The following is a 21,997-nucleotide window of genomic DNA, read 5'->3' as shown; positions in this document are numbered from 1 at the left end:
AATATAAAAATGATTCCAACATTATTATAGGTAATCACTATCAGCATGGTCACATACTAATACATGTAATCAAGATGAATGATTGTAGAAGTGTACATATTACAAAGTAATTCAATGACACATTTTTCTATGCATCCTTTTTTTGGAAAATACATTTTTATATTAGCAGAAAAATATTTACACAAGTGAAAACAATGGCAGACGTGTATATATATAACTAAGTCATATCCTCTTCCTCAGTGCTACTAGAACAGAAATATAATTCAAATAGGTATTTTAACAACAACAAACATCATTTTCAAAGGATCCTAGATGTATTCTCACTGTTATCAAATGACTATTTCATATATATAATAGCTATCTGAACTTTATTTTTCATTTCCTTGAACACATATATGGCCTCTTAATGGAATAATTAAATTAAAAGTAAATATTTAACGAGACACCTCACTGAAATTCTTCAGAAAATCCAATCTGCTTCTTTATCACACACCTGTATTTTATTTATCACTTCTTGTGGGTGTTCAATTCGGAGCCCAACCTGCTCAACAGAAGGCAAGATATGTATTCTCAGTGTCTAAAATAGCAAGTGATCAATGGCATGCGTATATAAGGTAATTTCACTATAAAAAAGGGGAGAACTGCATCAATATAGATCAGAATGGTTCTAGTATGGAAATAAATATCAAGAAGAACTTATCAGATTCTTTTGATTCTATTAAAGGGGAAACAGATGCACTAAAACGTAACTTGTCCAGTCATGACTCATGAAAGCAATGTACATTGACTAATACAATTCCCTCATCAACCAGTTTTTTGTTTATGGTGGAGGAAAACATATGTTGGCTAATAAAGCAGCAAAAGTAAAAGATAACAATTAAACCTGGCTTTGCATTCCTGGCAGACTGAGATGTTCATAATTACTAAGCTTTGGGGGGTGAACAGATTCCCATTGCTAATGCTTAAAATCAACCACACAATCTTGCTCTCAACATCTGACATATGATTGCCAACTCCAAAGAATGAAACTAGCAGACATTCATGGACTATAGAAAACGATGACTCCTTTCCTAGAAGTATGATAGAGATGTTCAGTGGAGACCTAAAATAAGGATCAGGAGAATGAAACTAGCAGACATCCATGGGCAATGATGACGAGTCCTTTGCTAGAAGTATGAGATAGATGCTCAGTCGGGACGTAAAATAATGATCTGGACAATTATCCCATAGCTGTATTATCAAATGAACGATGTGTATATCATTGAGAGAGTCCACTTTATATGGAAATTTAACATACCTTTTGCATATTGTCATCACAAACATGAAGATGAAATGTTTGACCTTATTTTTCAAGAATTAAAATATAGAAGAAATTAAGGACACCATGATAAAATCAACCACTCTCTGAAGACATCCTTGTTAATTAAGGCATCTGTGCACAAAATATGTCACCAGATACTAATAATAAGAATAAGAATTTACTTTTAAGGTCACGGCCAAGCCAAACACCAAATTAAGGTGGGACAAGAGACCCCCTTCCATGCAGCGATTTGAATGCTGAAGGCTACGAAGGTGTACATACTCTACCCCTCTGGATTTCAATTTGTGACCTTTTACAAGGAAGTACATGTTCTTAACCATTAGGCCCACTCAACCAGAGGAATAAATGTTATTATGTGTAGATACTTCATATTGGCAAGAGGTTCAAAATACTAGACACAAGATGGCCATTATCATATCCAGAATCGCAAGCCCCATAACGCGACATGATTTTGAATCAAGGTTGCACGAAACGGGGAAACGGGTACGAGTTTCCGAAATGGGAAGCGATACGAAACGCGACCTCCCCAAATTTTGGAAACGGGGAAACGCATATAAATATATATATATATATAAAGATATATATATATATATATATATATATATATATATATATATATATTAGGACATTTAAGAAATATGTGCAATCATAAAGCATATATGATACATTTTAATTTATTACATTATGATAAAATTGTCAATGCATAAACCATAAGTATCTAAATTTACATCACATTTACTCATGAATAATCACATAATGAAAATAGAAATATCCAAAATCAGCCACGAGAAATTTCTAATTTTTTGTCTCGTGCTTGATTGGGAGTCTCCTACATAGTCGAATGACCTTAGTGCTCTTGATTAAATACAAGTTTCATACCCTAGTACCCTACATTCTCTTGATTATTGGGAGTCTCCCCTGCATAGAGGGCTTTGTTCTCTCGATTAAATACAAGTTCCATACCCTAGTACATGATAAAATCCAATGGAAACATTGCAATCACCCCAATCCTGAAATCCTGAAAAACAGATAAGTCTGTTGGATTTTGAGTGAGATCTAAAATTCTACTTTCTCCATATGAAATCCAATGAGGGCGAAACCACTCTCAAACATCCTGAGTCATTTCATGGTAATGTTAAAAATTTAAGTAAAAGGATGAAAATGAAAAATAAAGGAGAATATCACTTTTACTTTAAGAATTTAACATTACCATGAACTGCATATCAACACTAGGGCAAAAGTTCACTTTTATAACTTTAGACAGGCATCTGGAAGCAACTAGAAGTCACTAGGCTAACGTAACAATAGATTACAAAACAAATAAAAAAATTAAAAATTAAAAAAAAACACAAGTAAACGCTGAAACGTGGGTCGTACGGCCCTGAAACGCGTTTCAGGCCGTACTGGCCACGTTTCAGTTTCGTGAAACGTGGCAGTACGCCCTGAAACGCGTTTCAGGGCCGTGCCAAACGCGTTTCAGCGTTTCATACCCGTTTCCGTATGGAGACGCCCTCCTACCCCACGTTTCCTGCAACATAATTTTGAATATTTGGGGATCATAACATATGGTGATAAGAACTCAACCAAAATGGAATACTGGCTGTAAACAAAGTAGTTGGACATGGAGTCAGAGTGGACTTAGTGAGGCCTTTGACTCAAAAATGGTCATCAAACACAGAGTCAACTTGGAACACTAAAAAAAACACATAAATCTTCAAATTTTAATTAAAAGAAATATAAATCCATGCACAACAAAGGAAATATGAACAATGAGACACCAAATATGCAAGTTTGATAATGTATATTGGATGAAAGGATGTAAATAGGAGAAAATACATCGAGACCCATAGTTTATAAGTTCTGAATATATTATATATATAAATTCTGGGAAAGTAATTTATGTAATAGAACATAATGCATACACATCAATGCTTTAAAGTGTGAAAATTCGGAAACTCGAACCCTATTGCAGCAACTAGAAATAATTCTCCTAATTGTTAAATTAATTTTTAACAATTTAGTTATTGTATGCTATAGCAAATATTGAATCAATCACATTGCAACCTACATAAATAAACTGCGGAAGAAATAAACGTTGGAAGAAATACTAGCACACACACATAAAATGATAGTTATTTGTGGACCAATGTCCCTGGGAAAACCCAACTTGGGAAAACCAATGCAGCAACTGAGGGTTTTATTATTATATAGCAGTAAAATAATCTGAGTACAACTGGATGCCGAAACTGGCAATCCTACAGAGAAAAACTTGCAAAAAAATCTAGTGGGGAATTTCCTCACTCCACAAGCAATTTCGGGCTCTAACCTCAGCTCAAATTGAGTCATCCAAATTGGCTCTGCGCAGCTACTGCGTCACCCTAGCGCAGTCACTTCTACACTCGGCTCAAACCAGCTTCTCCCCAAGCCGTCTGGTATACTGTTGTCTCGGAAAATGTCTCTCCTGGCCTCTGGAACCTCTGCCCAGCTTCTGGCACTGAAACTCATCTTTTCCCAGCAGATTCGAAATTGCCTCTAGAGGCTACTGCATTGTTCTATGTTAGCCTCACTGTGGCTCACTTGCCTCTCTGCAGATGTACTCACTGGAAGTCGAATCCTTCCTCTGGCTCCAGTGTCCCTGCCCCTTTCTCATTGCTTCGATCTCATTGCCTCTCTCGCTGGCAACTGACTGCGGCTACTCTGGAAATTTATCTACTCATGAAATCGAACTCTCCAAGTGATTTCTCCAAGCCCTATCGATTTCTTCTTATAAACTCTATTGAGACTTCAACACTCAAGATTAGATTTTAATCAATGGCAAGATTAACATGAAGTCGATCCGTGTGAGTTTCTAGAACATTCACACCTTAACTTAATTAATTCTGATTAATTAGTCATATTCTGAAAAATCAACACTCCCTCTTAGCGAGGAATGTGTTCTAGAGTTGCTGCCCTCTGTAGCAACACCGTGTCTCTGCATCATCTCCTGTCACATTGTTGATGTTTGGCTGCTGTTGCCCACCACCTACTATGCAACTCTAATATGTGTTGCATCTGTGTTGTTGCTGACCCTGTTGAAATGTTTCCAACACTGCAACTCCCTCTCCATCTGTTGATGTTGCAACTACAACATCTGCAACTAAAAATCATCCTAAATACTAAATCAACTGTGATCAACATGACGCATCTGTCACCCAAGTCTCTGACTGCTGCTAGTATTTGCATTGTCACTGAGGCATCTGCACTGTGCCAACTACACTACTGTCAACTCTGCACTGCGCTCCCCAACGTCTGACTGCAACTAGACTCTGCATCTATCACTCTAGCATCTGACTACATCTACTACCACTGATGCATCCAGCTACTGAAATATTGTGGGCCCCCGCAACAATGTACTGACTCAAGAGGTGGACCTCCTCAAGAATCATGCCCAACTATAGCACTCTGGGGCTACAACACCAAGTCACCCCACTTCACTCTTGGGGGTATGTCAACAAACATGGTGAAGTCTTCCTCCAGCCTGGAGGAAAGCCTATCGATCTTTGTTGATGCTGCTTGTTGGTCCTGCTTCTCCTCTTTGTCCTTATTCCTGAGAAGACACTGGGTGTTGTAGTGACCAAGTTCAACATATCTGAAGTATTTGATCTTAGATAGGTCCTTCTTCTTCTTTCGCAGCTCCCCATGTCCCTGACTAGGACCCTTCGATGCGAGGGTCACATTCTCTTCCTCTTTCACCTACTTCGATCCGCTGTTGCTGCCACTGATGGAGCTCTTCACTAGGTCTCGTCTCAACTCCTCCTGTTGCAAATCGGCCCACATCATGTCCCACCCAAGCAAGGTGTCTCTGCCCAAGATACTTTGGACAAATACCTGCCACTCCTCGAAGACATTGTTGAGCGCCCATCGCACTAGCTCTGTGGGTTGAGGCGTTGCCCCAACAGCTACAAGTTGGCCCCAGATCTCCTAAATATTGGTGAGGAAGGGATCTATGTGTTCCCCTTTCGGCATCCTGGTGCATCTCAGCTTCTCCTCTAAGTACAGCATTTGCTGCTCGGAAGTGCTCTGGTATAGCGTGGTGAGAATCTCCCACATTTCTCTAGCAATCCCTTTGCTAGCTATGTGTGAAACAATGTGATACCTAACACCATCAAGGATCAACCTCTTCGCCTACGCCATCTCCTTTTTGTAATCTTTCAGCTGATCTGCATCTTTGGGGATAGCTACCACTGCATCTATGAAAGGTTTCGGGCCATATGCATCCAGAAGGAAGGACATCCTTGCCTTCCAGTTGACATAGTTGGAAGCCCCATCCAACCTATCCTGATCACTAAGCCCAGCAGTGGCCATCTCAAACAATGTCGAAAATTTCCTCTTCCCTTCTGCTCAATTGCTGCCAGGATATTCACACTCCCTTCTAGAATGATAAACTATGCTCACAACGACTGTTGATCTGCAAGGGAAATCGAACTTCTTGAGACTAGAAGTTCCCTGAGGAAAATCTTCCCTCAGCGTGTGCTCTTCTTCCACCCGATGTTAGTTCTACTCTAGCAAAACTATTGCAAAACTACTGCATCCAGCTAGAGATCTTCTATGCAAAAAATACTAGTTGCTCCCTTTGCCTCTGGAATCCCTCAATCTGGAGAGATCAAATTTTTTCTGCCTCACACTCGGAAAAATAGAATCTCCTCAAGAAATTCGGCCCCTTGGCCGAGGTGATTGTGCTGCCTCTGGGGTTTCGATCTATTGTCCTAACTGAACAACGAAACTCCCTCTTCCTTCGCTACTGAGTTCTTTGATTGATCGTTTGCGCTCTGATACCATGTGAAAATTCAAAAACCCGAATCTATTGTAGCAACTAGAAATAATTCTCCTAATTACTAAATTAATTTTTAACAATTTATTTATTGTATGCTACAGCAAATACTGAATCAATCACACTACAACCTACACAAATAAACTGTGGAAGAAATAAACGCTAGAAGAAATACTAGCACACACACATAAAATGACAGTTATTTTTGGACCAATGTCTCTGGGAAAACCCAACTTGGGAAAACTGGCGCAGCAGCTGAGGATTTTATTATTATGCAGCAGTGAAATAATCTGAGTACAACTAGATGTTGAAACTGGCAATCCTACAGAGTAAACTGGAAAGAAAAATCTAGTGAGGAATTTCCTCACTCCACAAGCAAATCTGAGCTCTGAACTCGGCTCAAATTGAGTCATCCAAACTAGTTCTGCACAGACACTGCCTCACCATAGCGCAGTCACTTCTATACTCAACTCGAATCAGCTTCTCCCCAAGTTGTCTGGTTTGTTGTTGTCTCAGAAAAATGTCTCTCCTGGCCTTTGAAACTTCTACCCAACTTCTGGCACTGAAACTCAGCTTTTCCTAACAAATTCGAAATTGTCTCTAGAGGCTACTGCGTTGTTTTGAGTCAGCCTCACTGTGGCTCACTGCCTCTCTGCAAATACACTCACCAGAACTATAATCCTTCCTCCAGCTTCACTATCCCTGCCCCTCTCTCACTGCTTCGATCTCACTGCCTCTCTCTCCGGCAACTAACTGCTGCTACTCTGGAAATCGATCTGCTCATGAAATCGAACTCTCCAAGTGATTTCTCCAAGCCCCATCGGCTTCTTCTTGTAATCCTCTGTTGAGACTACAACATCCAAGATTAGTTCTTAATCGATGGCTAGGATTAACTTGAAGTCGATCCGTGTGAGTTTCTAGAACATTCACACCTTAACTTAATTAATTCCGATTAATTAGTCATATTCCCTAAGTTTAGACTTAGGAAATATTTAAAAACTGACTAATAATCTAATTAAGTCATTTCTAGGCAGAATTTCCAAAAACGATTTGTGGGTTTTGGAGATCTCGTGCAATCTAGCCTCTCCCCAAAATTTGAAGGCTAGAAAACATCCAATGCTACAAAAACTAACAAAAAGATCTTAGTTCGAGTGGTTTGGTGAACAATTCATTTCCCTAGCTATGTTAGTTCAAGTCTCCAAAGACATGTTGTAAGTTTGTAACTGGCGCGTCGTGGCATTTAAGAAATAGTTTTATCTAGTGTAATCTTGGCAGTCGATGTTTCGAAGCTACCAATCCTCCATAAAATTCTCATTCCAGTTAAAAAAATAGTCTTCAATATCCAAAACTCATCAAACTCTAATCTAAATAGTCGATACTTGCCAAAAGTTGTGACTCGTGATTAATCAAGATCATCATAGGTTGATTCTTCAGGAATGTCCTCCATATCAGCTCTAGCAATATGCAGAGTTTACTAAGAAAATCAGCTCAAAACAATCCAAATGCAAGCAATGTGAAGTGAAATGAGGTAAATTAAGGTAAAGAAACCAAGAAGGCAAGTTAGAGCTTGAGGGGTGGCAAGAGGGAGGGGGATTATTCGCAATCCCGAAGGAAAAACAATAATTAGGTATGATTGGGGCTTGGGCAAGAAAACAAACAACCAAGTAGAATTGTACGGGCTCTAAATGGGCCTCCTTCTCGCCCTCCAGCATGGTGTCAAAGACCTCACTATTATAGGGAACTCCTTGGTAATCAGATACTTAGGAACTAACTCTTCTCCTAAAGATAATGCACTCAACCAGATCCTTCAGCGTGTTAAGAGCCTCCTCTCATCTGTTTCCAGCTCCCCCTCCTTCCATGTTCTCAGATCTCTTAATGTTGAAGCAAACTCAATGGCCAATAGAGCTTGTCTCTTACAAGAAGGAAAAACAGATGTCAATAAGGTCTTGGGGTCTTATAGTGTTCCCTAATGTTGGTGGACATCTTAGTCTTTTTTAGTCTCCCTCTCCTTATAATAGTGCCTTTGTGCCTTGCTCTTTTCCTTCCCTCCCTCCTCATGATCCCTCTAACCCCCTTTTCCCGCCCCCCTCGTCCTTATTTGCCCACCCCCTCTCTCTTCCCCCTTTATTTCCCCGTCCCCCAACCCCCTTTCCCCTCTCCTTCCCATCATTTCCTCCATTTGTTCGTACCTCAACAAATGGTGGAACGTGGCAATGGATTGGTGTTGCATGCAGGAAGACGTGTGGGTAGTAAATAATATTAAGGTGGTTAAGGTTATAATCATGCGGGTTCGGTTGAAAATGCTTCAGCATCCATTATCTAGTGTGTCGCATTTAATTCCCATGTTGAGATTAGACAGGGAATTCACTATCTTAACAGTTCTTCCGAGGTAGAATTCATCACAGGTAGCAAGTTGATGATGGTGAAACCTGTTGATTTCTGGTAGCATCGGATGCGCTCTAAGTCTCAAAATTTGCGGGACGCTTGGACACATGTATTCCACAATACCTAGAAATCTTTTTGGGAAATTCCACGGAGACAGTTTTATTAAAATAATTAATTATTTTTAATGGGACCCTAAGTCTAAACTTAGGAAATTAAAATAATTAAAGGGTATTAATATAACTGTGGGTGAAACTTCTAGAAGAAGACGAAGATCGAGTCCAAACAAGGCCATTGGTTCTCAACTGGAGGATTATAAGAAGGACTTCGATGGGCATTTGGAAAACATACCAGGCAGATGCTCAGTTACCCAAGTAAAATCGATTTTCTCACTTGTCGAAGTTCGGCAAGAGGAAATTGATTCGGAGGGAGAGTTGCAGGTGAGGAGAGAGAGGGTAGCAACATCAGTCGGAAGTGCAAGAGCAGAAGACGCAGAGTAGAAAAGGGACAGAGCAGGGGCTAACATTGGGACTATGCAGTCATCACGCAAAAACTAATGCAATGAGACACAGTGGGGGCAGCAGGTCCTCTCCTAGATCATAATCTCGCCGAGAAGAATGAGAGAATTGTCAGTAAATTTCTCACAGAGATTCCTATTCTATTCTACTGGTTGTATCTTGTACATGAGATTTTTGTTGGAGATTAATAAAAAAACTCTCATCTGTTGTTACACCGGTTTTCCTACATTGGGTTTTTCTGGGGACAATTGTCCAAAAATATTGTGTCATTGTGATTATACTTGTGCTAGTATTTTTCCTTGCATTTACTTTCCGCAGTATTTTAATTGTGAAGACTGCAGTAGAATTTATTTCGATATTTGTAGTAGAAACACTGTGAATAACTTATTTATGAATTATTAGTAGAAGAAATAATATCTGTCATTGCGATTGAATTTATATCTAGAAATTTCACAAAACCTTGGGATCCAGGCAGAGTAGTTGCAATTCTGGAATTCCGAACGATCTCCGGGGATTTGGATGGGCATAAATTGGTGCTCGGCTTGCCGCACAATGCACTGGTTCTTCAGTTCACTTCTGGCCTCAAGTCGTCCATCGTTTGGAGTCAGGTTGCTCGGCTCCTCTTGGCAATCTCCGTTCAAGGGTCCGCAAAATTTCACAAGAGGAAATTTCATCCAAGAAAGGGTAAGCCTCCCTATTCTACTCTATGTCATGAGTTCAATCATGCAGTAGTTGCCATTCACAAAGTTTGTTGTGTCACCTCCTTCTCCACGGAATTTTCTAAGCGTCAGAACGCTTGTGACTTCGCCAACTCTTGTTGCTTTATCCCGTGCACCTGTGGTTGGTTCTTTGGTTCTTTGGCATCACCTACACCATCATCTGAGCCCTTACAGATGGTCTACAGGCATCTTCGACTTACTTGGAGACCCATGAGGTCACTTGTGTGCCCTCATAGCCATTGGGAGCACCACAAGTTTATTATGTGGAGAACAAGGGGCCAACCTCTTGTTCATTACTTTTGGAAGTCCAACTCATCATTTTGGCACTTATGGACTTCATCAGTTCTCTTAGAGAGCCCAATGACATACATTATTGATTATTCGACCTCTTGGGAGGCTTACTATTATTTATGAGCTAGTTTGGTGGGCTTGTCACAAATAGATAATTATTTGCACATTATTTTAGATGATGGGCTAATGTAAGCTCAAATTACGTAATTCGAACTCCTAATGAGTGTATAAATAAGAGAGACATGAATTCATTTGTATCATCACTTTGGATTGGATCACTCTTATCTTTAGAGAATTTTACACTTTTTCTGGGATGATGAATTGGAGCATGGATGAATTTTGATGTTTGGATTGGAGTATTTTATCTTGGAGCTTCTTTATTGTCAAATTGTTGATGGTTGGATATGTTCTATTACATGTAAGTACACATGTTTAATGCTATTCTTGTTTTACTTTTGTCATATGCATTGAATGGGATTTTCGCTATATTAGGGCTAATTTATGCATTACATAATTGCAAAATTGTGGAATTATTTTTTCTATATAGCATCTCTCAATGTTTGGGCCATGTATGTGAATGAAATCTCCTAGGGATAATTCCATCAGTGAATTTAACTTGATAAGCCATCTCCTTTTGCAAAGCGAAGTATAAAAGCTTTGAGGTTTCTTCTTCTTGCCCTAAAGGCCAAGCGAAGTTGCCCTTAAGGCCTCCTTGACTGAAATACGAGTTCCTTTCTCATCATTCTCCTAGACTCCATTCTCCCTAAGGGATTAGGCACTAGTCCACCAATAGGTGATCACTGATCACTCAAAGAACATTCGTTTCTCCACCTCTCCCTTTCACTTCTAGATCTAGCCAAGTTGGGTCACCTAGGGCTTCACTTTCCCGACAAAATAGCCAAAGAAAAATTTTCATCTCCTAGCCTCTACTGCGTTGGTGTATCCTCAAGGCCTCCTCCAATTTTGAAGCCATTCCGATGGTGGAGTTGTGATATAACCCAAGCCCTAGCTCTGAGATCAAACTTTGCCCTAGCATTCCCTCAGCTAGCACCTCATAGGATCAATTTGATACCATTAATTGGAGATTCTTATTGTGATCCTTTCCCCTTCCTTGTCTGGGTTAAGAACATCATTGGTTGCTAGATTCTCTCTCCTTAACCTAGGTTGGGTCCACTTGGTCCCGTGTGGTCCCATACCTTTGAAAGGTCAATTCTTCAAGGTCCATTTGTTGATTCATCCTTCACAAGTGACTTCCATATACCGGGTCTCCTCCCATCTGTGAAAGTCCTTAAAGGGTAGGGAGTCTTAGCTGAGGTCACAATGGGTTAAGTCTCCTTTGTTGCCCTTGGCCTACCAGTTGTCCCCTTTAGGAATCCCTTTAAGCCCCTTACTAGTTTGAGCGGTAACAAGTCCAAAAACAAAAACAACAACTACAACAATGTATGCATGAACTATTTGACAAAATTCTTCCTTGAAAACCACCTCAAATCTCAAACAAATTTCAGTGGTCATCATTAGGCAAAACTATGGACAGGTTCATAGAACTCCTAGACGAATTAAAACAATTAAATCAGCCTAGCAATACAGAGATTAGTTCCTTGAACTACCCTACTTTTCACCAGCCAAGAACAAGATAGTATAGCAGACCTTTCTCTAAAGAGGTCCATAATATGCTACAATAGAGGCAACTAAGGAACTTACAGAAGGAAAAAGAAGTGGAAAATTGGCTTTATGCACTTGGGTTGGACTTAAAAACTGGAAGATCGGAAAATGACCTTCTCACATTGGAAAAGTTGGAATCGTGTCTTTCCAAGATGGAGCAATCCGATTGGAGTTTAAATTGGGCTCTGGAGCCAACTATACTTGCATTGGTATAGGCCAAATTCTTGGAGCATCCGAGTGAGAGAGTAAAGCTTATAATTGCCTCTTGTTTCAGCAAAATTCTAATGATAGTAGCACCCTTTCCTCCCTATAATGATGACATCATGAAGAGGGTATTTCAATTCATTGTAGAGTGCTATTCAGGACTGCATGACAAACGAAGCTCAAACTTTGATAAAAGGCTCATGATCCTAGAGACCATGGCCAAGATCAAATCCTACGTAGTCATGCTTGATCTAGAGCAGGATGATTTGATCCTCCATATGTTGCAATTCTTCTTCACCAACATCAAATAGCGTCATCTTGAGGAGGTAAAATCCAACATGCAAGATATTTTATCTTCATTATTAGTTGAAGAAAATGTCATTCTCAAACGCCTGCAGACAAAATTGTTAGCATTTTGGAGGACGACACAGGTTGTCTCATCCATTTCCTATAAGCTAGCCGAAAGGTTAGTTGAGTGGAACATAAAACTGTTTCGAAGACAATTGACAAAGGAGGAGTTGCAAAGGATTTGTGGTGACCAACCATGCAGCAGGAATGAGTTGAAGAGGAAGGCGCTTTGTTTCCCCTACAAGAAGCCCTGGGGACCTGACCACTCATGCTTGAGTGACACAAAGGAGGATCCTTCTGACTTTTAGGAGGAGGATTCTTGTTTGGGTGAGTCCTTGGATTCATGCAAGGATGCCTCTGAGGAGCATGAGCAGTCATATGGGGTTGTTGACAACCATCTAGATACATGTTCCTGTGTGTATGTTGAGCAGCGAGTGGACCCTATGGGAAACATTCAGGGTGATGATTCAGCATGAGCAGTGTATGATGGAGCATGAGTCAGCTGATGACGATGATATGCACGGTATGCATGATGAGCCATTTGTGGAGAGCCAGTTGGAGGATCATGTTGAGCCCATGATAGAGGAGGATGAGCAGCCTTCTTTTGGACCAGCCATTGATGAGGAACAAACAGATGCACAGACAACCAACAGGGTTGTAGTACTTTCAGACCCTTGTCGTCAGAAGGTGTTGGAGCCAGATAGGATAGTTTTACAGGAGACTGGTGGACTGGAAGAGCATGGAGTTTCTGGTTAGACGAGGGAGGATCTTTTGGAGATTGTGGTGCATCCGTCTTTGGGTCTACCCATTGACAAATTGCAGGTAGATGCAATGGCAGCTAGCAAAGTTGCAGTATTTTCAGGAAGCATCCCTCTCTAGGGGTACATAGATAGGGAATGAAACACACGGTGCCCACTTATAGGGAGAGAGGAAGGGATTCCTAGACATATCTGGTTGTTTGGTTGGGAAGAGTTGCATGAGTTGAGCATGGTGCAGCACGGTGGTCTCGTACCATATACAAGTGCACAAGCAACCGATCCTTCCCACGAGATTGATTGGTGGGAGATCATGAGTTGGTATCTTGTTGGTGGCGCGATATTCTTAGTTGGGAGCCTAGTGCAGCAGGGACCCTTAGACATGAGAAGTAGTACATGCTCTAGTTGGCGGTGGGAGATAAGCCAACTACTTTCCAGCATTTTAGGCCTGCATCTATATAGTGAGATTGATCTTGGCCTATGCGAAGCGTTGGACTAGAGAGACGTGACGAGTTGGTATGCGGTTAATGGAGCAGGATTCATAGCCAGAGCTATAGCACAGTAGGAGCCATGGAGCATTGATGCTTGTTCTTGGTGGCATTGGGATCCAGGAGGATTAGTTGATGAAAAGTTCAGTCAAAGATTGGTTTGGGATCTGGGCATTGAGAGGTTCGTTCATGGGAGGTTGACACAGAGGCATAACATCACCGAGTGGTTTGTACAGGATCCGTACATTGGGTCTTAGTTGAATTGGGCCACCAGACTGGTCCACTAGTTTGGATTGCTTGAGAGCAAGCAATCTTGGGGCGGGAGGATTTGTGATGTTCCTTTTTCTAGTGTTCCTTATGGCATGGTTAGGATGGACTTTCAGGGTTGGAGGAAGACAGATCACAGGTGCAAGTTTACCTCATTAGTGGGCCCAGGGGCTTTTGGAGATGTTTTATGGGGTTTGGAGGAGTTCACTTGCCATATCCTATCAGGATTGATTCCACATAGCTTGCTTCTCGTTCCATTGCATTCTGATAATTCTCGTAAAACAGAGTTATTATGGTGCCTAACTCAATTAATTACGCTTAAGGTGGCATTCTGAGGCGAATACTTGACGAAACACCTTAGTGTAATAGCTTGTTGGAACCGAAACAAGAAGATCTATAGGATGGGATGGATAAAGTGATTCTCAATGGCCTGAGGAGGCATGGTGGCCAATTTACCATTTTCCCACATTAAAAAGATATTTTAATTGAAATGAGAGGGAAATATGCTCAATGATTAAAATAATAATAAAATATGAGCTTCTAGAGGGGTCCATCAGATCTATAAAAGAGGAGGAGGCCATTACAGGACATCTGGGATTATTGCTATTTTCTATTAATGAGATTTGGGGAACCTAGTTCCCAGCTTCTAAATCCCCAAGACAAAAACCCTCGGGTGTGCTAATGAGTGTTGGACGAAAACCCAACACTCTTGAGGAGATTTCACTCAAAAATCTCACAGTGCATCATTGGAGTTTTGGAGATAGCAATTTTGCAGTATCCAGTTTGCAGTTGCCTTCTCACCACATCGTCTACATCATTTCCAAGGCCATTCATCATTTGGGTCAGAGATCTTTTCTTGGCCTTGCTCTGCTTTCTTGGCATGCTCAGGTTCCACTATTCCTCATGTTGATGTACTCTTTCGAGTGGATTAATAAAATTGTTGAAGAAAGTCTAACTAGGTTCAGTCTTCATGACATTGTAATTATGTTTGTATGTAAAAATATATATTTATTGTATTCCTTGCATTATGGGTTTCATGAGCAAGAAGTGTCATTCATAGGTCAAAGACTTCTTCTTGATGTCTTTAATATTTGTCATAATTAAAGAGCTCTTCCTAAGCCTATGTGTAATGTATACAAGTCTATAGAAAGGTCAAGTAGCCCTCCAAGTCCAGCACAATCCTCCAAATCAAGCACAAGAAGAATTCTGCAAACAAAACAATGAAGAAAAGCAATTATGTCGGCCTCAAAATATATATTAATGACAAGTCGCCTCAAATAATAGACACATCCTTTCACTGTGACATGTCGGCTTATTTATGGAGACAGAACCACTATATATACCCCATTAGGGTCTACACAAAAGAGTAATAACAGAATCTCGGACAAGTCTCTGAAATCTCGGATGGGTGCAGGACAGAATCTCGCATCTCTCTACTATCTCGGCCTAGTTACAGGGTCACAGTAATAGTCTCGGCATTCATGAGGAAGGATCTCGGTGAAGTATAGATCATAGACACAATCATCACTATAATCATGATATCAATCATGATCCTAATGAAGATAAAGATCTCGGTTATAATCCTAGTGAAGATAAGGTCATGATGCAGATCTCAGTGCATTGATGAAGACATGTAATCAAAGTCATGATGAAGACAAGGTAGAGACCTCGTTGACATGGTGATAACCTCAGTAAGGGTGCAGTTATGATTTTGGTGAAGGCACAGCTATGGTGAGACAGTCATGATCTCGATGAGTCTAGGAGCAAACCTCATGGAGATCTCAGTGGTATGGTGAAGACCTCGGTAAAAGTGCAGCAATGATGTTGCGACAATGAAGATCTCGATAGTGCAGTAGTGATGGCCTCAATGATGCAGCAATGATGATGATCTCAACAGTGACAAAAAAGAGGATTGGTGTCTTGGTCTTGGAGTGGCATAATAGGTCAAGGGTCATGGTCTTGGTATTCGTCAATTGGAATCTCTATAAGAAGAATTTTGTGCAGGCTTTCCTCTCCAATAGGGAGAGGTTTCGGCACTGGCAGAAAGCCAACATTGTGTATTCTTGTCTCTTTGTCTTTGGTAGTTGTTTGATGAATTAAGAAGACACACTCTAATAATAATAACAAGTGAAGATTGTGCTAAGAAGTAAAGTTAAATACATCACAAATGGTTATCGTGAAAGAAGAATCTCATTAACTACATTAGTCCTAGATTCTTCAACATGGTATCGGAGATAAGGTGTTGAAGTCAAAGGAAGGGCAGCAAAGAGACATTCAAGGATCAAGCTTCAAGAAGAACATCAAAGCAGGCTGAAGGATATCAAAGAAAAAGGATCAAGATCTACATTGAAGGATCAAGCCCTAGATCAAAGAGGCAGTCTACAACAGCAAGAACTTTTGTCTCTGCAGTCATCATCAAAAGACCACCAAGACTCTCATCAAGATATCTACAAAGCTATGAAACTCAAAGGACCTCAAAATAAAGATCTCATCATCTAGGAAAATATTGAAGCAGTCCTAACCTACTCTACAAAAGAAGGCAGAGCATATCGAAGACAAGAAGGCATTGTCATCTTCAAGGTTATAATTAAGCAAGGATCATCTCCTTGCCCTAGAAGAAGATCACCCAAGGAAGCAACAAATCATCCTCATCAAAAGGAGCAACCTCTTCTATTGAGGAAAGACTCTCTCATTCAAAAGAAGATCATTCAAGAAGAAGTACTAATACATCTTCTTCAACAAAGCAATCAAGGTGAAGATTTCATCTTCACATGTCAAGTAAGTATCTTTTCATTCTACAACCAAATTTGGTTAAATGACTTCATGTTTGCAAGGAGATCTATAAATCGGTTGGGTCATCAAGGTTCCTTGCATAAAGAAGGAGGATGGACATAGTCCTCTAAGTAGCTGAAGTCATTGAACATATCAAAAGGTCTCCTCTGAATTCATGGAAAGGGATACTTATGAAAGATCCCTCATATAGCAATATTGGAGACATCAAAGAGATGTATATGACAAGCTCATTCTCTGAAGGTGCATTGAAGGTCACATGAAATCTGATCTGCATGAAAGCAAAGGGTATCAAAGGATGTAGGATATCTTCTTAAGGTCCCATATACAAGATCTAGGAAGGAAGATAACCATCATCAAGGTAACAAATATCCATGGGATGAGAAAGTTACCTCATTCGACAACTTATGGTCTCTATGCTAAATAGAGAAAGACAAGTTGATGGCAAAAGTTTTGAAGGTTAAAGGACTAAATCATGTGCAGAAAGGAAAGGGAAGTTTGGTACTCAAAAAAAGACAGAATAGTATAGCTAAAATTATGAAAAGATTATCGAAGCTCATATTACGGGATAAATGAAGGAAGTTGAAGAAAAGGGCCAAGGAAAGAGGGAGTAACAGATCTCCACTATGATTGGGATAGCATCCCTCACAAAAGGGTCATATCATAAGATTATGTTATAAGATATGACAATGATAATAAGATGCATCATGGCATCATGGAATCATTCGAAACAAGAACTCGTGACATCACCATGGGAATCCTGAAGGACAAAATCCATGGCAAACAAACATGAAGGATATAGCTCTTGGGAGTCAAATTGAACATTGAAGGAAAATGTCATCCATGACAAGGCTCATCATACATCAACACAAAAAGGAAACATATGTCAGATGGGGATATACAAGATCCTCAAGGTTCTCTGATGGAATCCTCATCGGAGGGTTCACTAATCTAGAGAGGAAGCAAGTGTTTCATCAGGAACTCCAACTTATGGAATTCATGGGATGATGGTAAGACGACATGAAGCAGATCAAGGATTGAAGATCTTTTCAATCAATGAAGCTATTGGAAGAAGCCTAGATGACCTAAGGTAAAATGGGTTATGTATGCTTGTGTTTAATATTATAATGTCATGTCGTATGGTTGCAGGTAAGATGGATCATTACTTCTATCTTAAGAAGCATGATCAAGAGAAAAAGGATCTCCTCCTCTGAAAAGATGCAAGAAGGCATAAAAGTCACACTAGATGAAATCAACATAATATGTCCTCATATGAAGTATGAGGAGGTTGACTACAATTAAGAAACTCTGATTGAAAGCTCCTGGGAATGGAATGTGTGAGGAAGGAAGAGATCGTGAGATACGCAAACATGTTGAAGGCAACCAACATCTAAAAGACCAAGAAGATTTGACTAGGAAATCTCTCGGAAAGATATGAAGGCTCTGATGAGAATCTGAAAAAGATGAAGACCCTTGACAATGGATATCCTTGGGAGATGTGTCAACATGTATGCAGGAGGATGATACCTACAGGAAGATGTCATGATGTAGAGCCATCTCGAAAGGTACAATTTGATCTAATGTTATGTTTTAATTTCTTGAATAATATCTGGATGAGTTCATGCAGGGCTACTGGAACAAGAGTTGTAAGTACAAGTACAACTAGCATTCATATGGTGGGTGGAAATTCCTGAAAGAAACATAATAATGAAGAAGTAGCAATATGATGAAGGTTCCAGATATGTATCAAGAAGGCCACTTTCCATGAAAAAAAGGAATGGCATGACGAACTAAGAAGGAAAGTGATCGATGGTTGTTGCCCTACAAGAAAGAAGCTCAACTAGATTTCATGACATCAAGGAGAGAAGTTGATCAAACAGCTGAAGGACCCACGAAGAAGAAGTTGTTGATGTGTAGAAAATTCCCTAGCTAAGAGGGAGCTCTGACAAGTTCCTGATTAAAATGGAGCTTGGGCAAGTTCCTGGTCAAAGGGAGCTTGGATACATTCCTTCAAGGAATGGACATATCTTCCCCAATTGAGAGGTAGAGATAGACACATATCTTCCCAAGTGTAGGGCATCCAAGACCAGAGTAGGCAAGAGGACCGATATTCTTTGAGGGTTGGGAACCCAAGAAAAGAATAGTCCTAGAAGATCATACTCAGTGAACACCCGGGTGGGTATGTACCTTGAGAGACAATGATGAAGGTGTCTATAGTCATTGGTCTCGCCAACATTGTGCTATGATCTAATAAGAGATAGAGTGTCAGTGAAGGCCTTACTGTGGAAACAATGTTGGTTACTATGATGCTATACAGATGGGTTACCAATCTAATTCTTCTTATGAGAAATTCTTCAGATTGAGAATGACCAAGTACCATTATGAATACCTCCCTAGTTAAGAGGGAGTGTTGAAGAAAGTGTAACTAGGTTCGGTCTTCATGACATTGTAATTATGTTTTTATGTAAGAATATATATTTATTATATTCCTTGCATCATGGGTTTCATGAGCAAGAAGTGCCATTCATAGGTCAAAGACTTCTTGATGTCTTTAGGATTTGTCATAATTAAAGAGCTCTTCTTGAGCCTATGTGTAATGTATACAAGTCTATAGAAAGGTCAAGTAGCCCTCCAAGACTAACACAATCCTCCAAGTCAAGCACAAGAAGAAGTCTGCAAACAAAACGATGAAGAAGAGCAGCTATGTCGGCCTCAAAATATATATTAATGACAAGTCGGCTCAAATAATAGACACATCCTTTCACTGTGACATGTCGGCTTATTTATGGAGACAGAACCACTATATATACCCCATTAGGGTCTCCGCAAAAGAGTAAGAACAAAATCTCGGACAAGTCTCTGAAATCTCGGATGGGTGCAGGACAGAATCTCGCATATCTCTCTACTTGTCTCGACCTATTTTCAAGGTCACAGCGATAGTCTCGACATTCATGAGGAAGGATCTTGGTGAAGTATAGATCATAGACATAGTCATCAGTGATCACTATAATCATGATATCAATCATGACCCCAATGAAGAGAAAGATCTCGGTTATAATCCTAGTGAAGATAAGGTCATGATGCAAATATCGGGGCATTAATGAAGACATGTAATCAAAGTCATGACGAAGAAAAGGTAGAGACCTCGTTGACATGGGGATAACCTCAGTAACAGTGCAGTTATGATTTCGATGAAGGCACTACTATGGTGAGATAGTCATGATCTCGGTGACTCTAGGAGCAAACCTCATGGAGATCTCAAAGGTATGGTGAAGACCTCGGTGAAAGTGCAACAATGATGTTGCAGCAATGAAGATCTCGATAGTGCAGTAGTGATGGCCTCAATGATGCAGCAATGATGATGATCTCAGCAGTGACAAAGAAGAGGATTGGTGTCTTAATCTTGGAGTGGCATAATAGGTCAAGGGTCATGGTCTTGGTATTCATCAATTGGAATCTCTATAAGAAGAATTTTGTGCAAGTTTTCCTCTCCAAGAGGGAGAGGTTTTTTCCCTGGAAGAAAGCCAACATCGTGTGTTCTTGTCTCTTTATCTTTGGTAGCTATTTGATGAACTAAGAAGACACACTCTAATAATAATAACAAGTGAATATTGTGCTAAAAGTAAAGTTAAATACATCACAAATAGTTATCATGAAAGAAGAATCTCATTAACTACATTAACCCTAGATTCTTCGACAAAAATGACTCAGTGATTTTATTGCATCTATTTGTGTATTAGTTTGTTGGTTGTGTGTTTATTTGCTATTGTTTCGATGTTAGAGTTCATTTCTGGTATCTACTGTTAAATTTTCCCTTAGGGATATTACAGAACAGCTTCAAAGAGTGAATGATGACCCCAAGACTCCTTGCTACTTCCTTGTTCTTCAAGATGATGCATTAGAGAATCTTCAACAAAAACTTGTCCTTCCTTCCTTCAATGAGAGATTGATGATGAGGTCTTTTTGATGTAGTAACCCTCCTTCTAGATCAATGGTTCTACTTTCCTCTTTTCTTGTGTCCTTTTACAAATGATTCCCCTTGACAAGCAAACTCTTTCTTATGTCAACAAGATGGTCCTTCAGCTGCCTTCTCCTGTTCACCTTAGCTCTGATACCATGTTGGAGAATGCAGTAGAGCAGTGAATTAATTCAAATTCTCCTTAACTTTAATAATTGCTTGTGAACTTTAATTATATTCTTTATGTTTCTTTATTAGGTCTTTCAATAAATAATTATCAAGAGTGAAACAATAAATACAATGGACACAAAAATTAGGCTCCAAGCCAGGGCAAAACCCCTCCAAGGGGAAAACTCAGAAAATCTCCTCTTCTTATAGAATCTGCTTCAAATGAGAAAACCAAGACCCAAACCTCAAGGACCAAGACCTCCTCCCAAAACCAAGTCAGCCCTCCACGAAGCCCCTCCAATTAGGTCAAAGTCAAACCAAGTCAACTAGAGCCAAACCTTTCCAAAACTGCAGCAAACTCAGAATTTCAGCCTCCAACTACTATATTTCGAACCTACAATAGGTCTGCAACTTCAGCCCCTACAGCGGCTCAGTATCTTCGCATGTGAGAGAAATTAGGGAAAAACCTTCACCAAAAACTCGATTTTTCTTCCTTCTTGCTCCAACTTCTTTTCACCTTGCCTTTCTCGACGTCTTCCTTGTATTTCGCACTTCAGATCGAACTTATTGATTGCAGATCGAATTGATTTGCAAATGTGGTCAACCAGCTTCTATTTATACTCATCTGTGGAAGTCGAATAGCCCTCTCTGGGTTGACTTGTCTTTGGCAGGGCCAACTTGTGCTAGGAGGCTTATTTTGACTGTCTTGACTCAAAATAAATTCTTTTACATGGTACATCTTGCCTAGATGGGTCTTATATACATGACATTGACTCTCTTGACTCATGACAATAAATCTTATGACATGACAAACCCTAGAAGCATGAAGAACATGCTTTACCTAGAAGACCAATCAAAAGAAGCATGAAACCCATGCTTTAAAATAATAATTTTTCTTTCTTCTTTTTCTTGTTACATAAGATATACATATTGACATGAGTAAAATGACAATTATGAAGATCAAAACTAGTTACATTTTCCAACACCTATCCCAAGCTCCAAATATCAAGAAACAATCAAATGGTTAAGCATGTTTATCACAAGCATCAATCCACTAAACACTAGCATCCACTAGAACAAATCAGCAACCTATCACAGCTCCACATTGGCATCGCACCCACTAAAGTATAGAACACATTCATAAGATTTTCAAATAAATGACAATGAATTTTGCTATGCCAATATCTAGCATCCCTAAATGAGGTAAAATCCTATGCATAAAGGGGCTACTATTGTGCAACTCAAGAAGACTACTAGTTGTCACCACCGTAGCCCTTCCTCTCACTCTTGGTTGGCTCTTCTCCAACTCAAGGGAT

The 21,997-nt window shown here is 39.9% G+C and overlaps 1 protein-coding gene across 3 annotated transcripts in view; it reads right to left on the bottom strand.

Annotated features, from left to right (window-relative positions):
- Window positions 1–430: 430 nt before the first annotated feature.
- LOC149141007 (uncharacterized) overlaps window positions 431–21,997 on the bottom strand; it is a 212,690-nt gene continuing 191,123 nt past the window's right edge. For all 3 annotated transcript variants that reach the window (XM_089447093.1, XM_089447095.1, XM_089447094.1), the window contains one exon: window positions 431–541. In XM_089447093.1, the coding sequence (XP_089303219.1) occupies window positions 461–541 (81 nt within the window). In that variant the 3' untranslated portion in view covers window positions 431–460. The remainder of the gene's footprint in view (window positions 542–21,997) is intronic.

Source organism: Pinus tabuliformis, chromosome X (assembly GCF_031772625.1).
Source record: "Pinus tabuliformis cultivar Carrire ecotype Pingquan chromosome X, CPIR1, whole genome shotgun sequence".
NCBI classification, from domain to species: domain Eukaryota; kingdom Viridiplantae; phylum Streptophyta; class Pinopsida; order Pinales; family Pinaceae; genus Pinus; species Pinus tabuliformis.
Note: the sequence above shows the minus strand (reverse complement) of the source record. Positions and strands in the feature narration are given on the sequence as shown.